The following is an 18,074-nucleotide window of genomic DNA, read 5'->3' as shown; positions in this document are numbered from 1 at the left end:
ATTGTTTGGGTTTCCCCTACTTAATACAGGACAGACTAAAAATAGTCTAGCTAGAAATATATTATAAATCGAGTAGACTCCTTGTATCTTTCATCTCATACAGCAGCCCTCTCCCAACTCTTTTTTGTTGTTGTTTAAAAGGATCATTTGAGCCTGGCCAGCGTGGTTCAGTGGTTGAGCATCAGCCTATGAACCAGGAGGTCAAGGTTCGATTCTCAGTCAGGGCACAGGCCGGGGTTGTGGGCTCAATCCCCTGTAGGGGCCGTGTAGGAGGCAGCCGATCATTGATTCTCTCTCGTCGTTGATGTTTCTCTCTCTCCCTCCCTCTCCCTTCCTCTCTGAAATCAATATATATATTTAAAAGGATCATTTGAAAATATGGAAACCCCACAATTTTCAGGTGAGTTGATTGGGACAGTGTGAGATCATCCTGCCATTCTGGCGACAGCAGCTTCGTTGCTTACCTGCCTACCCAGTCCTGCGCCCATCACTTTACACACACATCACAGGCAATCCTCACAAGCAGCCTGTGTGGTCGTGGTGTCACCTCCTCATTCTATAGGATCAGAGAGGCAGAGTAACTTGCCCAAGGCCACACAGCTCAGAGTTTTGTTTTTATTATTTTTAATTGATGTAAAATTCAGACCACAACATAAAACTCACCATTTTAACCGTTTCAAAGTGTACGATCCTGTGGCACTTCGTACATTCACATGGCTGTGCACCTGTCACCTCTGTCTCCTTACAGAGCGTGTTCATCACCCCAAAGGGAACCCTCGGGCTCATTAAGCAGCCACTTCCTGTTCCTTCCCAGTCCCTGGCAACCACTCATCTGTTATCTGTCCATGCAGATTTGCCAATTCTGCATATTCCACATAAAAGGAATCATATAGTATGTGGCCTTTTGTGTCTGGCTTCTTTCACTTGACGTTTTCAAGGTTATCTGTACTGCAGCAGGTATCCGTACTTCATTCCTTGTGGGTGAATCCTGTTCCATTTTATGGATGTACCATCTTTGTTTATCCATTTGTCTGTTGGTGGGCGTTTGGGCTATTAAGAATAGTGCTGCTGTGGACAGTTAGGTACCAGTTTCGTTTGAAGACCTGTTTTTACTTCTTTTAGGTATAAACCTAATTGGAAGTGCTGGTCAACTGGTAATTCTGTGTTGAACTTTTCCAGTAAACTTGGAGGTTTGCTTTTGCCTGGTTGTTGCTGTTCAGAGATGGCGGGGTGTTGCATCCTTAGCGCCAGGCAGGAAGCAGCTAGAGGTAGGAGAGAGGGTGGGAGAAAGCCAGAGGGCAAGAGCAGGACCAGTGGCCTTTTGCTAGGATAGCATGGCCTTAAATGTAAGACCTTATTATTATGATATAAGAAGCGTGAGAAATCTTTTTATTGTAAAAAAAACAAAAGGTAGAGAACTACCTACTATAAAAAATTAGTTTCCTCCAAAACCCATAGTCCTATTTCCACAGTGTGGTATGTATTTTTCCTGTCCTAGATATACTTATGTGTTTTCATAATTAGGAAAATTTATTTTCATTTACAGGGATGGGAGGGGCTAAATCTCATATTATACCCATAGAAACCGCCCAGTAAACAAAATTGCCAGATTCTCTCCCTTCCTCATTCTTTCTCTTTCTCGCCATCTGTTGCCTATCCCAGTCTCCAGAGATAACTTCTGGGAGCAGCAAGTTCTTGTGTCTTCTTCCAAAATGGATCTATTATATTTTCTAGAAATGTTCTGAGCATATACAAACACAGTCAGGCCTCATGATTTGAAGATTCTGTACCTGCAAATTCGCCTACTCACTGAAATTCAGTTTTAAACCCAAAACCAGCACGCCTAGAACTCCGGCAGCCATTCAGGGACATTGCAAAGCAGCAAAACATGTGAGGCGCCCAGCTTGCGTGTTCCCAGCTGAGATGGAACGAGGCAGCCCACTGCTTCTTGTCTCAGCTCTCATATTTAAGTCCTTTTCTCAGTCTGTTTGGTGCCATGTGGTCTCATTTTTCTGCTTGTTGGTGATTTTGCTACTTAAAATCCCCCCCCGCCCCCCCCATCATAGTGCTGAGCTGCTCTCTGTGGTCCTCAGTGCAAGAAGGCTGTGGTGTGCCATTTGGAGAAAATATGTATGTTCAGTAAGCTCTGTGCAGGCATGAGTTACATAGTGCTCTTGGCTGTGAGTTCCATGATAATGAATCAATGCTATATTACACAGAAATACACAAAACAAGGTCATCTATATATATAAAAAGCCAGCGACCGTAATGCCGTAACGACCAGAACGACCGGTTGCTATGATGCCCACTGTGGCCAGCAAACCGTCCCAATCAGGGGGTGGGGCCAGCCAGCCAACCTCCTGCAGCCCCTCCCCCTGGCCAGCCCCGCCCCTGATTGCCACCCCCTACCCCAATAGGGGGTGGGGCTGGCAGGCCAACCTCCTGCAGCCCCTCCCCGCACCTGGCCCCACCCCAGATTGGCCCCCCCACCCCGATCAGGGGCAGGGCCGGCTGGCCAACCACCTGTGATCCCTACCCCCAGCCAGCTCCAACCCCAACCAGCCCCCCCCACTTCGATCAGGGGCAGGCCAGCCAGCCAACCACCCATGGCCCCTCCCTCAGGCCACTGGCCCCAATCAGCCCCCCACCCCATTCGGGGGGGGGGCAGGGCTGGCCAGCCCACCACCCACAGCCCCTCCCCATGGCTGGCTCCACCCCTGAACAGCCCCACCCCACCCCAATCGGGGGTGGGGCCCGCTGGCCAATCGCCCACAGCCCCTCCCCCCAGCCAGCCGGCCCTGATCAGGCCTGATCGGAGCAGGCTGGCCAGCCAACCTCCCACCATCCCCTCCTCCCCACAACAAGCCTGGCCATGATCCACCCCGATTGGGGTGGGCCAGTCGGACCCCACCTGTGCACAAATTTCTGCACTGGGCCTCTAGTGTATTGATAATTGTGATCAGAGTTCTCTCAGGAACTTGACCCTGTATCTCCCCCTAGGAGTGTGTGCAGTATTCACTAGCTCAGTGTTGTAGAGACTTTAACATAATTATTGAGAATAATCAGAATCAACTAAATGTCACACAACTGGGTTAACACCTACAGTGCTTTCTTTAGAGACTATCTTTCCCATCAGTGTGTGTGGATTTACCTTACATACCTTGTTTTTATTTTGTTAATCCTCACCCGAGGATATTATTTCATTGATTTTTAGAGAGAGTGGAAAGGAGGGGGAGAGACAAAGAGAGAAACATCAACGTGAGAGAGACACATGGACTGGTTGCTTCCCACACATGGGCCGATGCCTTAACCACTGAACTAAACCTTCTAGGGTGCCTTCCTCCTTTTTTTGACTGCAGAGTGTTCCGTAATAGAAACACTGCCGCCCATTTGATGATCCCTCTGTCAGTGGACATCTAGATGGACATTGTTTTTTTACTGCTATACATAGTATGACAACTGTCCTTTCTCCTGTATCTTTGCGCAATTAAGTGAGTACGTCTGTGAGACAAATTCCCGGAGGTGGAATTGTTTGGATCAAGTGGTGTGTGCATTTAAGATTTGGATAGCTAGTGCTAAGATGCCTTGCAGAGGTTGCAACAAAACCGACACTGATGAGATCCCTTTTTTTCTTAAATTCGACTTAATTTGTGGGAGATTTGGAGCCATGCCTTCCACCTAAACAACAAACTATCAGAAGGGGGGTGCTGTCCCTTCCGCATCCCAGCCCCTCCCCAGTGTCCACAGGTGGCGTTTCTTCTGTGCTCCCCTGGGGAGTGCATTCCCGTTCTGTCCTTCTGCCCCATCCGGTCTGGGATGTCCGGGCCAGGAATCCGTTCCCAGACTAATTGCTTTGAAGGCTCCTGAAACCAGAACTTATTAGCCACATCTCGTAGGGCGGGTTCCAGTGAAAGCCATTGCCTGCTGGGTGGTTGTGTGCTGGGCCTGTCTTTCTCCCAGTAACCCACCTTCCCGCCCCAGCACCGCCCCCTGCATCCCTCCTTTTCCCCTCTCTGCCTCTTCTGTCCCCCGGCTTTGATCATTTGACAACTTGCTTCTGAGAAGCAGCTTCTTTGACAGCTGGGCGGAGGCGCAGAATGGGACTACCTGGTGGAGATTTTGGAAACTTGAAAGTAGTCTTAATCCCTCCTGGTAGAAAGGATGAAGGAGGGCGCTGCCTTCCTTCCCCCAGGAGGTTAAGCCCACCAGCCCTCCACTCGGGGATGCTCGGGGTGCCTCCAGGGCACTAATTGTAAGCAGCACCTGCCAGCGGGGTGGTTTGACTGGGCGGCCTTTTCCAGGGGTGTATTTCAGACAGAGCGTGAGATTTGCTTGCAGGATTAAACCCAAATCCGCAAGGAAATGTGGCTGTCCCCGTGCAGGAGATCATTTAACTCTCATAAGAGTGCCCCCCCCCCCCCCCGAGGAATACATTTCCTCCAGGCCATGGTTTCACGTTTCCAAAGTCAGGATAGGGCTTATGTTGAATGCGTGCATGTAATGTGCCAGTCGTTGACTGTTTCCCCGGAAAGCTGCTGCAACATCGGTGGGGCAGCTTCTCCTCCCTGGCATCTCGGTGGCGGTCACCCAGCACAGGGCGGATTGGAAAAGGTGGTCCGTCACGTGAGGGCCACGCTGCACAGATCCGGGCCCTGGGCCGCAGGGTTACCGCGCAGCGGGCGAGGACATGGTGATTTTCCAGTTCCTGTTTCCGTCTCTGCAGACTGGCAGGCCCAGAGTTATTTGAGGGGGAGGACTTTGTGTGTGTGCCTGTCAGACAGCTGGCTGGGCTGGAAACTCAGAAACTGTGCAGTTTGTCTTAGCAAGTCTGCTGCCCAGACCTGTTTGTCCAGGGCCTGGGGTTCTGGGCTCTCAGGGTTGTTGAGTTTTTTTGTGTGTGTAGGGGGTTGGGGATCTTAACCTGCATGAGTTCATTGAACATGCAGTGTTCAGGAGCCCTTGACCCCACACAGGTAAATCATCCAAGAACATTTATTTGGCCTCTGCTATATGCCAGACGCTGTGTTCAGCGCCGGGGAGACGGCCGTGAATGGAAGGAACGTATACAGTCTTTGTCATCGAAGAGGATTCTTTTCACACACATGTGCCTACTATGTGCTGAGCCAGAAGACAGTGGAACACATCACAGACCAAGTCACTGTCTGAAAGAAGCAGCCTTCAGTCCAGGCATTGCCCACAGGTCTCTGAGTCCATGCCAAGAATAAGCTAATTGCCCTTCTAAGAAAAACCTAAGTGTCCTTCCTGTTAGGAGAACAGCCTGGCTCACCCAGTTAGCGGGAAGATGACTGGGATGTTGACGTCAGGCACCTATCTGCTCTTCGTGCTACATGCCGTGTGGCTGCTGGAGTTGGGAGTTTGTTTTTGTTTGTTTTTTATTCGCTTTAACCTTGACCTCTATCTGTAGTGAATGCTTGTGTCTTGTAGGACCTTCTCCCCTGTTCACACACGCCCAGGGTTGCGTGATACCCCTTCTCCTGATCTTGCTGACGTGGCGGAGGAACCTGGAGTCCTTATTCGTTAGGTCCTTAGTTCCCTGGGAGACCCACCCAGAGGGTTTTCCAGTGAATGACTCATCCTTGCCTCACCTAGGGGACTCCCCTCGGTGGAGAGGTCACTCCCCAGGTCACGACAGCCCACCCTTCGCTGGGCACCCACGGCCCCGTCGGCATTGGTTGTGATAGTCCCAGCAAGGCAACCTCGGCTAGTTTAAAACCCCTCGCAGACCCGAAGGAAGTACACCAGCCTGTCACACCCTGGGAGGGGAGAGGAGGGAAGAGGTTGTTTTTAGGGTAGTGGTGTTTGCCTGAATTTTCGAGGCTGTCTTCAAGGAGCATGCCTCTCCCTGCCTCCGAAGTCATCGTTTTAATTATAAGCATTTCAGTGTCTAGACAGGAAGTTTCTTCTTTGTCACTGACACGTTGGGTTTCTGGAACTCTTCTAGGAAAGTCTGAGACCTCCTGACCTGTGGGCACTTGTAAAGCAGATTTATGCCAGGATAGTCTTGGACTAGGGCAGACCCACGTTCCAGAACCTTCTTTTGCAGTTACTCTGCCAGTTCTGGCTTCTAGGGTCCCTTCAGTTGCTTCTTGTCTCCTGAGAAATTTAAACGCTTTTTTCCTTAGTGGGAGAGTAATATTTATTTCTTGTAGAAAATTGGAATATAGAAAAAAATATAAAGAATAAAAGAAAAATTAGTTGCAAGCTCAGTACGTTTTTAAATATATAATCAGAGTTTGAGGGAGGAGGACAGATTCTGGCCTCAGTGATCATGGAATGGCTAATGTTTAATGCATGTTTATGTGCCAAGCAGTAGTCTGAATTCTTTGCATGGATTTACTCATTTAATCCCCCAAACAATTCTATGTAGTAAGCAGTATTATTTCCCCCAGTTGACAGGAGGAAACTGAGACCCTGTAAGTTCGATAACTGGCCCCAGGGTGCACGGCTAGGATGGGGACCCACGGAGCTGTCCCTGAGGTTTTTTTTTTTAATATGTTTTTATTGATTTCAGAGAGAGGGAGGGAGAGGGAGAGAGAAGTAGAAACAACAATGATGAAAGAGAATCATTGATCGCCTGCCTTCTGCACACCCCACACTGGGGATCGAGCCCACAACCAGGGCATGTGCCCTGACCGGGAATGGAAACCATGACCTCCTGGTTCATGGGTCAGTGCTCAACCACTGAGCCACACTGGCCTGACAGAAAATATATACCATATATTTTATTGTATTTTTTAAAGTATTGCTTTATTTGTTTGCAAGACTGATTTTTTCCCCTCCTTTTATTGGCCGGGCTGTCCCTGAGCCTTTGTTCTCAGCCACTGTACAACAGTGGCCTTTGCCGTAGCAGATCACTTCCTAACATGGCTGCACCGGGAAGACTCGGCCGCAGTGGAGAGGTTGCTGGGGGACCCTGGCTCCACTTTCGGAGCCACGTGGTAGCTGACCTGGATGGAAACTTTAGCCCTCAGCACCGGGTCTCATGTCTGGAGCGGCTTCCCTCCTAACGGGAATAGCCAAGATCGCCTCTTCTCTTCCTTTTCCTGCTCCCAGCAGAGGTTGGAAGAAAGGGGCCCGGGACCTGTGATGCCCATGCCTTTGGCACTGCCCAGAGGACTCACTCTCTGCTCTTCCTGGATGCACGGCCCCGTCTGGTCCAGAGCAGCCCCCACGGAGCTGGGCGTGAACATTCTGCACAGCAGTGACTTCCTAACAGGAGGCAACTCTGTCTCCGCACAGAGCCCTGGCTCGACCCTGGCTCCAATGCTCCAAACCATTTATATCACAAGTGCCCCCTGCCCCACAGCCCCTGCTTTTATTTTTATTTACGTATTATTTTACTCCTCACCTGAGGATATGCTTATTGATTTTAGAGAGGGGAGAAGAGAAAGAAAGGGAAAGAGAGAGAGAGAGAAACACTGATGTGAGAGAGAACATGGATTGACTGCCCTCTTTACATGCCCCGACTTGGAACCAAACCCAAACCCCGGTATGCACCCTGACGAATTGCACCTGCAACCTTTCCATTTATGGGATGACACTCCAACCAACCCAGCCACACAGGCCAGGGCCCACAGCCCCTGCTTTTAGGCAGTCAGTGAAATTATCTGGGTCCCGTGGAAAGCAGAGCACAGAGGAGTCAGCGATTTGCCGGGGCCACCATGTGAAGTCACCGCACCAGTTGCTCCGTCCTGAGATAGGGAAGCCCTCAAAGCCAGCAGGGAAGCCAGTGTGTGTGACCCAGCTGGCCAAGTGCAACCTCTGACCTGGGAGGCATTTTTTTACAGCTTCCTCTCGAAGGAAAACGTGACCTGCAACCTCAACTGTAGCCTGTTTCCAAAGTTGTACTTAGGAATTGATCCCACCTGTCAGACATGTGCATTCATTCATTCATTCATTCATTATCTGTCAAGGACTACTGTGTCCCAGATTCCCAAGATGCAGCCTCGAACAGGACAGCCCTACTTTTAAGAGGAAGGAGTGAGGCACAGTAAAGGAGCCTTTTCTTTGTTTCCTGAGGAGGGCAGGGAGCTGAGCCTGGGATTGGAGGCCTGTTTCTCCAGGACACTCCATAACTTTCAGATCCCTGGGGTGGCCAGAGATCTCTGTCATTCCTGCAGCAGGTGTTTCAGGCCAGAGTGGGGGGATGCTCCCTGCTCCCCACTTCTTTGGTCTTCACAGCTTCCTCCCTTCCCTGAAGACCGCCATGAAAATGCTCTCGTTGCTGGAGGGTTTGCCTACTCTGTCCCTGACTTTCTCTCTCTCCCATGTCAGTCAAATCCTGTCTGGAAACTGAACTGTCTGCGCCTGTGACGGTGATGGCTCAGTTGGTCCTGAACCGAGCGGAGGTTTATAAAGCTGAGCTGGATCCCGTGTTGCTGAGCACTGAGCACTGAGCACCCTCCTCAGCACGCTGAGCCCTCATGCCATCCTCACCACAGTTCTGTCTGCTTCTGTCCACATTGCACAGGCCCCAGAGGTGGAGACTCGCCCCAGACCACACAGCTGGCAGGTGGCCGAGCCTCCTAGAGCCCAGATGGTCATCGCCAGAGTGCGCTCTGCCCCTCTGTGCTGCATCGCAAAGTGAAACAGCCTTTTAGAGGGGGCTGGCCTCCGAGTAGTTTCCTGGCTTCCCCATCAAATTGATTTAAAACCTGTCTCTTTTGTCTGCTGAAGGCGTGAGCAGTTCCCCCTTTGGGGATGAGTAGGAAGCACCCCTCTGCCCTCTGATAACTACAGAAATCCAAAGAGTTGTTTTGTTGTTGTTTTTTTGTGTGTGTGTGTATGTGTGTGTGTGTGTGTGTGTTTTTAATATATTTGTATTGATTTCAGAGAGAGTAAAGGAGAGGGAGAGAGAGAGAGAGAGAAATATCAATGATGAGAATCATCCATCAGTTGCCTTCTGCATGCCCTCCTATTGGGGATTGAGCCAGAAACTGTGCCCTGACCAGAAATGGAACCACAACTTCCTGGTTCATAGGTTGGCACTCAACCACTGAGCAGCACTGGCCAGGCTGGTTTGGGCAGCGTTGGGCATCCTTTACTATAGAAAGTATACGGGTGGAGACTCACTCTTCCACTTCAGTTCTCTTATTGGAAACCAAGTCCTGTTGAACATGCAGCCCCTTAGTGGACAAGTTCTGGGGTTGATTGACTTGACAGCATGAGCAGAGGGCAAGGTGAAGACAAGAGTATTTGTGGGGAGCAGGGCGGTTAGATGGGGAGGGGCTGCAACTGGCCTGACCCCCTCATCCCTGGGATTTCCTTGTGGAGACACTGGGATTTCAGGGATCCTCGTGACTATAAGAGATGTCCTACTTGTGGTTTAGAAAACTCTGACCTTTTGGAGCCATTTATTCATTCACTTAAATCCCCCCACCCCCCACCCAAAAAACCGCAGCTTTTTAAAGTATTAACTTTATGCCAGAGGCTGTGCTAGGTGGAGGGGACCTGGAATGTTCTAGAAGACAGATGTGGCCCCACCCTCATGGAGCAGACAGCCAGACTTATTTTAACGTTGTCCCTTACCAGCCAGCTGGATGAGGGGGCAAGTCCACCTTTCTGAGCTTCTGATTAATGTGGAAAAACACTGCCAGCCCCGGGGTTGTTAGCAGAATGAGCAGAGTGTGCTGTGTAGGGCGTAGAAACCAGTCCTCTGAGGCTTCCCCTCCCTGGGGCTGCTGGGCTTCCAGCTGCCTGAGGGCTGTGGTGGAGCCTGGCCTGCAACTGCCCTGCCCCCTGGAGCTCACATCCTGCTGTGTGGACTCTCTGCCTTTTTTTTTTTTTTTTTCCATTGATTTCAGAAAGGAAGGGAGAGTGAGAGATAGAAACATCAATGATGATTGGTTGCTTCCTGCATGCCCTCTACTGGGGGGTCGAGCCCGCAGTCCGCAATCAGACAGTCTAGAATAGGAGACCAGTCTTCCGGTCTTGCCTTTTTTTTTTTTTTTTTTTTTTACAAGACAATTGGCCTGGATTCATCCAAAGAGTCAGTGTCATGAAAAACAGAGAATGAGACTAGAGACATTCGCAAAGTAAAACAGCCTTTTAGAGGGGGCTGGCCTTGGAGTAGTTTCCTGGCTTCGCCATCAAATTGCTTATAATCTGTCTCTCTTGTCAGCTGAAGGCGTGAGCAGTTCCCCCTATGGGGATGAGTAGGAAGCACCCTTCTGCCCTCTGATAACTACAAAAATCCAAAGAGTTGTTTGTTTTTGTGTGTGTGTGTGTGTGTGTTTTTAAATATATCTTTATTGATTTCAGAGAGAGAGAGAGATAAAAATATCAGTGATGAGAATCATCCATCATCCAAGACCCTATGTGAGCCTCGTTTGATCCTGTATCTTTTTTAAAAAAAAAATTATAAAGGTATTTTTGGGACCCTTGCAGAAAGTCAAACATGGATTGAATATTAGGAAATGTTATTGCATTAATGCTGGTGTTCTTGGGATTGCTAATAGCATTATGATTATGTAGGAAAATGACCTCAGGATAGATGCTGAAGTATGGGAGGAGAGGGGGAGGGAAGCATGTCACATCTGCAACTTCACATGAAATGATTGAGCAGAACCAGTATTTACATACACACTTTTGTGCCGCGCACACATACACACACACATCAGTCAATTAGTGAATCGGGGTGAAGGGTCATCTCAATTCATAAATCTTCTGTGGATCTGAAAATTTTCCAAATACATCGAACAAGTTGAAGAGAGTCTGTGGCTCTTGTCTGACTTGGAAAGACAGACTTCTGTCCCCCATGCTCCCCTGGGGGGCCTGCCGAAGACTTCCAGGCATCGGTGCCGTTTGTCTTGTCGGTCAGGAGCAGGCAACCGAGCGGCAGCGCTTGGTGGCGGCGGCTCTGGGGACAAAGGACGGCCCCACTCACAGTCATGGGAGAAGGGGAGGAAATGTCCGTCAGGCACGTGCAACACCAGGAAACTCATAAACTCTTTTCTGGCTGTGGAATGTTTGGTACTGGGGAATCATCGCTGAGCTGGGGGCGGCTGGCCAGCAGTTAAGAGCCGGGGCTGTGAGGTCGCTCCCAAGTGTGGAGTCGAGTTCTCAGAGCGCTGTCTCTGAGTCTCTGGGGGTCTGAACAGAACCTACCTGGGGGGATGCAGTGGGTGTCGAGCACGAAGCACAGTGCCCAGCCCAGCCTAGGACTCCAGCCGGGGGCTCGGGGAAGCTCTGCGTGCTGGGCACGGAGGCTCTTTCCACTCCGCATGGCCACTCCATCTGCACCTGGGCGTGCTCCTGGTGGGAAGTGGAGGCCTGTGGAGTTTAGTGTGTTAGGTTCAGAGCCAGCACACTGCGGATTCAGACCCCCCTCTGCCTGGCCTGGCCTGTAGCATGGTGGGTCCCCAAGAAGCAGCAGGTGCAGTCAGGCTCCTCCGTAATCATGGCCCCTTCCATTTCCGGGTAATCCTCTTGGGCCTGGTGGCTGGGGAACAAGCAGAGCTCTGAAAGGTTTGCAAAGCACCAGGGGCCGGGAGGACACTAATCTGATTGAGCGCATCTGCCAGTCGGAATAGATTGCTGGCTGCCAGCAATGCCACCCCCAGCCCAGGGCATGTTTCTGCTGGTACTGTGACCTTCACCACGCCTCCTTCTGCTGCTGGGAAGAAAGAGCTCCTATGTGTCGAGTGCCTGTGAGTAGTTCAGTACAAGGTTCAGGAAAACATTGACAATTTTGCACACACACACACACAAATAGTAATAATTTAAAAATTAAAAAAAATTTATATATATTTCTTTTTAAATTGCACAAAAGATACATGATTATAAGAAAAAAGGTAGAGAATACAGATAGAGCTCATTAGAGGACAATTCAAATGGCCTAAAATTTCAGTCCTAACCGGTTTGGCTCAGTGGATAGAGCGTCGGCCTGCGGACTCAAGGGTCCCACGTTCAATTCTGGTCAAGGGCATGTACCTTGGTTGCGGGCACATACCCAGTAGGGAGTGTGCAGGAGGCAGCTGATCGATGTTTCTAACTCTCTATCCCTCTCCCTTCCTCTCTGTTAAAAATCAATAAAATATATATTTTTTAAAAATTTTCACTATCAAGAGACAAGCATTCCTTCTCTCAGTGAATACTCATTGGGTACCTACTGTGTGCCGGGGACTGAGCTGGGACCTGGGGGCACAGCAGGGAATGGGCGGGACATGGTTCTGTCCTCATGAGGCTTAGACCTGCTGCCCAGGAATATTAATGCTCAATTAATATCTGAGCGTGAGAAGTGCCTTGGTGACATCCAGTGGCCTCCGAACTGAGCTCTGGAGCCCAGCCTGTGTGGCTCAGTGGTTGAACATCCATGAACTAGGAGGTCACAGTTCGATTCCCCAGTCAGGGCACATGCCTGGGTTTCAGGCTTGATCCCCAGTGGGGGACATACAGAAGGCAGACGATCGATGATTCTCTCTCATCATTGATGCTTTTCTCTCTCTCTCTCCCTTTCCTGTCTTTGAAAGTCAATCAAAACATATTTTTTTTAAAAAAAATGAACTGAGTTCTGGAGGACCCATGATAAGGTAGGTGAGGGGACCAACACTCCCAGCTGGAGGAGGGTCTGAGTTCCATGGAGCTGGATCCTGTGCTTGGGATGGAGGGCATGGGCTGAGGCCAGGCCCCACCCCAGGGTTTTAGCTGTGCTAGAGGCTCTTCCCCCCTTGGGCCTTGCCTTTACCTGCCTGAGCGGCCCCTACATGGACGGCGAGGGAAGGCGCGTGTGTGGATGGAGAGGGCTCCGAAAGGAGATGGGGTGTAAGCCGCTCAGGAAGCGGTCGGCAGTCTTCTCCGCTCCTCACCGTGTTGTGCATTTCCACTCGCTCAGCTCCTCCCTCTCCGAGACCAGAGGTTGGTGTCATGCCACCTTCGTCCACTTAGAGCAGTGGTTCTCAACCTTCTGGCCCTTTACATACAGTTCCTCATGCTGTGACCCAACCATAAAATTACTTTCGTTGCTACTTCATCACTGTCATGTTGCTACTGTTACGAATCGCAATGTAAATATCTGATATGCAGGATGGTCTTAGGCGACCCACAGGTTGAGGACCGCTGACTTAGTGGGTGTTGTCGGGCTCGCCAAGAAGATGGGCACACAGGCTTCTCAGTGACATCGCCTGAGCCTTGCTGAGGACTTGTCGCATCTGCTGCAGGGCAGCCTGTGGTGGTTCCCTCCTTATCTCTCCTGAGCAGCGCGAAAGCCCCGTGAGAACTGGGTCGGCAGTGCCGGCGGTTGTGCACAGGTGTGCAGACACGTTGGCTGCTCCCTTCGTTGGCAGACGTGTGCTTGAGCACAGCTGCCTCTTCTGACACTCGCTCAGCAGCTGCTCGGCACCCAGTGAGGTTGGGCTTGGGGGCCACAGGTGACCCGAGCGAGGCTGGGACGCAGGGCTTCCTGTCTGACGGGGGGTCGGGCAGAACGTGGGGACTGTGGTCAGGGAAGGCTTCCAGGAGGCAGTGACTCTGAAGGTGGAGAACGAGGTGAGGTTGGCCGAGTGAGGAGGGGGTGGGGCAGGGAACTCGAGACCAGACGGCTGGGTAGACGAGGCTCGTAGACAAGGAGAGCACGGTGCTCTCAGAGAATTGCAGTGACAGAGGCTCCAGCCGGGTGTGAGCAGTTTCCCCAGCGTGAGGGGTGTGAGGCCGGGAGGTCCCCCGCAGCCCCACCTGCAGAGCCTATCCCAGTGGAGGCTGCCAGTTCCCACCCACGGCCCCAGCACCTCGACCCTCGGTGGGCCAGACCCCCAAGGCCACCAGCCGCTTCTCTGTCCTGAGGATGCCCGCTGGGCGTTCCCTTGACCAAGGCTCAGGTTCTACATTGTTCCTCGGAATTCCTTGTAGGGATCGGCTCCGGGCGTCCACAGTGGTGATGCGCTTGATGAAGGACCCTTAGGGGATTCTCCTCTTTCCTGTCTTCTCCCACCTACCAGTCTTTCCGAGGCTCACCTCCCACACTCTGTTTCTGAGAGCACCCCAAATAAAAACCCACGGGTGGAGCTTAAACTCAGTCCTAAGAACAACAGGGAGCTGTTGAAGGGCTTTTCCACATCTGGGGAGGGGTGGGGGAGGGCAGGGTCATTGTGACTATGGCCTGACCCTCTCCGTGGTTCTCAACCTTCCTAATGCCGCGACCCTTTAATACAGTTCCTCATGTTGTGGTGACCCCCAACCATAAAATTATCTTCGTTGCTACTTCATAGCTGCAATGTTGCTACTGTTATGAATCGTAATGTAAATATCTGATATGCAGGATGTATTTTCAGGGGTCGCGACCCATAGGTTGAGAACCGCTGCTCCTGGGGTGAATTAGTTACGAGCAGACGGGAGAGCCCACCTCATTCCTCAGGCCCTCGCTGTTCTGACTGCTAGTGAGGACCTTCTGTGTTCCATGTGCTGTTCTGAACTTTTGGAGTGCATTTTGTCATTGTCTCTGGGGTCTAGATTCCACTTTACGGATGAGAGTACTGGGGCACAGAGAGGGTGGGATACCTGTGCCTGGTCACACAGCTGGAAGTGGTGGCTTGGGGATTTGAGCCCAGGTCTGACAGGCCCAGTGTCTATGTTCGTACTCGCGCGGCAGCAGGGCCTTTTGGTTCTCTATCCTCTCTGCCGGCACCGTCCCGGCACTTGAAGGTGGATCTTTACTAAATTCCTGGGTGCAGGCCAGTGCTGTCGTCCGGTGACCTCTGCTTCTCCCACAGGTAAATTCGAGGACAAGGAAGACAACGTGCCCAAGCTGGAGCAGATAAACAGTACGAGGATCCTGAGCAGCCAGAACTTCAGCCTCACCAAGAAGGAGCTCCTGAGCACGGAGCTGCTGCTGCTGGCGGCCTTCAACTGGAACCTCTGCCTGCCCACGCCCGCCCACTTCCTGGACTACTACCTCCTGGCCTCCGTCAGCCAGAAGGACCAGCACTGCCACAGCTGGCCCACCACCTGCGCGCGCAAGACCAAAGAGTGCCTCAAGGAGTATGCCCACTACTTCCTCGAGGTCACCCTGCAAGGTGGGCCCAGTGTCGGGACCTGTGACCCCTCCCCCACCACCCAGGGGCCAGGATCAGGTGGCACCAAGAGGCATGCATGTCTCATCTCGGGAGTTCTTACCGACGCGAGCCCATCCACCCAGATCACTCCCACTTTGCGAGGGATAAACAGGAAAGGAACAAGGATTCACCCAATGTTACCAGTCATGTGTAAAAGAGAAATAGCAGCCTATTACAGGCGACTGGTATTCTATAACCTTCTGGTCGCCTGTTAGTGTTTCTTATGGTAACCTGCAACTTGCAGATGATCTAAATAGGACAGATGTGCAGATAGGTCAGTTTGGAAGAGCTGTCATCACACAGATGGGTGGGGGAGGGGGCTGTGTTTACGTCGGCTCTAGCAATTCAGTTACCCTGTTTAGGGGCTGGTATTCAGATCTCACTCTTCCCAGTGTCTTAAAATCTAGGTGTTAGGTGAAATACTGGGTCAGAAATACAACTGATACAGCCACCCAGTAACCCACCGCAAACCAAAATTTGTCATGTGTAACAGAATCAGGAAGTGTGATATCCAGCATGAGTGCTTACGGTGTACCTGGCACCTTATTTTAGTGCGCTGCATACATTATCTCATTCGAACCTCCCAACAACTCCACATAAAAGTCATTTCTGCTATTCAGTTTCCTCAACTGATGCTCAAGAGGTGAAGTAACTTACCTAGGGTCATTGCTAACATTTGAACCTGGGGAGTCTTACTCTGTGACTGACTGTACCTGTAACCATAATACCACCTTGACTAATTTCATACTATAACAGGCAAGTATTGAAATCATTGAAAATCACAACTTAAGGCAGCATGACAATGCACCGATAACCGAGTATCATTCAGGAACATTGTAGGGATTTCAACAGTTTGCCTTTGCATATAAGTAGTACAGGCCAAGTCACAGAATATCCTAGTGGGACGTTAAGCTTTCTCAGATCATCTCATGGGGTCTGCTTATACGAAAGCATCGCATGGTACACCTTATTCACATGATCTGTTTTTATTTGTCATTCATACTTCAGTAAAGCCAATTTGAGTGAGGAATATCAAACTACTATAGCTACTCATTCCTACATTCATTTATTCAACAGATTTTTATTGAGTGCCTTCGGGGATGCAGGCTTTGTTGTTATTAATAAGTAGCTTCTGAAATGACATGTCATTCACCCCTAACAGCCAAAGTAAGGACAAATGTTTTGTAGCCCATCAGCAAACCCATTGCAGCCCCCAGGCTGACATCAGAAGTCCCAGACTGAGAGCCAGGGTGCTTAAGATTCAAGAACTTCATGCTGTTTCCACTTTTTCATCGAGAGAGAGAGAGAGAGAGAGAGAGAGAGAGAGAGAGAGAGAGAGAGTTTGTGTGTGTGTGTGTGTCACAGCAGTGAATAGCCTTGAACCTAATCATTTGTCTACCGATTTAGGGGGCACAAGGCAGGCAGGGCACCGGGCTTCCAGGCTTGCCTTTATGACGCTGACTGCCTCTGTTTCTCTTTCAGATCATATTTTCTACAAATTCCAGCCTTCTGTGGTCGCTGCAGCCTGCGTTGGGGCCTCTAGAATTTGCCTTCAGCTTTCTCCCTATTGGACCAGAGACCTGCAGAGGATCTCAAACTACTCCCTGGAACATCTCAGCACATGCATCGAAATCCTGCTGGTGTAAGTTCCCCTTCAGTCCTTCCAGGTTTCTGAAATGTTGAGGTTCCACCTGTCCTGAGGCCCGGTTCAGGCGATTTCCTGAAGTCTGAGGCTTATGGTGGGTCTCCCTGCTAGTGTCTCACGTCATGTGGGCCGTGGTGATTCCTGATAGAATTGGAGTTTGGGGAGTTGGTCCTTCTTATTTTGGTTAGCTTTGGGTTTGCAGCTTTAAGGTCCAAGGAGTGAGGGAGAAGAGGGGTTGTGTGCATGTCTGGGCTCTTTGATCTGAGTCCCAGGGTGTCAGTCAGCCTTATGGATGATCAAAATTCAGGGACTCTCATTATAAGTTGCTTTCTCAGATGGGGCCACAGAGCCGACCCCAGCTAAGCCCAGAGTGGCTTAACGTAAGAGGCCACCACTTCTTTGCAAGGATCCCTGGGAATCTTGGGGAGAAAAATGTTCAGTGTGTCAGAGAAGATGCTTAAAGGCATCGTAGACCCAGCACCATGAAACTGACATCAGAGTGGAAGAGCTCAGTGGCAAGCGACCTCAGGAGGACAGATAGGACAGAAAGGTCCTACCTGGCTGCACCCAGTCCCTCTTGCACCTGACTGGTGGCAGCATCTCCTGTGTGCACAGCCCCACTGAACCCGGGGCCAGGTCCCTAAAAAGTCACCTCTTGGTCTCCTCATGTGGGAAGCTTTGCCAGTAGCTGCCCTTGTCTCATTCCTCTGAAATGTCAGTTTCTCATGCCTCGGGCCTTGTTTTAAAACCTGTGCCTTCTATTTTATATATTTTTTAAAATATTTTTTATTGATTTTTAGAGAGAGAGGAAGGGAGAGGGACCCAGAGAGAGAAACATCAATGCGAGAGCAGAACATCAATCAGCTGCCTCAGGCACGCCCCCTATTGGGGATTGAGCCACAACCCGGGCATGTGCCCTGATTGGAATGGGACCGGTAACCTTGTGCACAGGACAGCACCCAGCCAATCAAGCCACAGTGGCCAGGGCTGAAGCCAGAGAACTCGGTCTGGTCTGAGTGCTGTCAGGTGCTCTGGATTCTTAGCCGCCAGCCCTGCCTCTTCGTGGCTGTCACCCTGGGATGGCCCCCTTCTCTGACCTGCAGCCCCTATTGGCTCCTTTCTTACATTCCCCTTTACAGATGGAGAAACTAAGGCCTCATGGGCAACTTGCTTCGGGTCTGCTAGCTCAGGAGTGACCTGGCTGGGTCGGAGCTGCCGGGAGGGCCTTGAAGGCAGAGGTGGTGCTCATCTAAGCACCGGGAGCTCTGCCATCTTGGCGGGCACTGCCAGGTGTGGTGTGCAGCGAGGAGCGGGAGCAGATGGACCCTCCCTGTTGGAGGTCACACTCCACACGGTGGGGG

The 18,074-nt window shown here is 50.9% G+C and overlaps 2 protein-coding genes across 3 annotated transcripts in view; one reads left to right on the top strand and one right to left on the bottom strand.

Annotated features, from left to right (window-relative positions):
- PTTG1 (PTTG1 regulator of sister chromatid separation, securin) overlaps positions 1-18,074 on the bottom strand; it is a 373,674-nt gene that overhangs the window by 109,403 nt on the left and 246,197 nt on the right. The window lies entirely within an intron of this gene.
- CCNJL (cyclin J like) overlaps positions 1-18,074 on the top strand; it is a 47,245-nt gene that overhangs the window by 27,552 nt on the left and 1,619 nt on the right. The window contains 2 exon segments of the mRNA XM_059699098.1: positions 14,727-15,029; positions 16,551-16,710. Coding sequence (XP_059555081.1) covers positions 14,727-15,029; positions 16,551-16,710 — 463 coding nt within the window.

The sequence above is a fragment of the Myotis daubentonii genome, chromosome 5, assembly GCF_963259705.1.
Source record: "Myotis daubentonii chromosome 5, mMyoDau2.1, whole genome shotgun sequence".
Classification (NCBI taxonomy): Eukaryota; Metazoa; Chordata; class Mammalia; order Chiroptera; family Vespertilionidae; genus Myotis; species Myotis daubentonii.
Note: the sequence above shows the minus strand (reverse complement) of the source record. Positions and strands in the feature narration are given on the sequence as shown.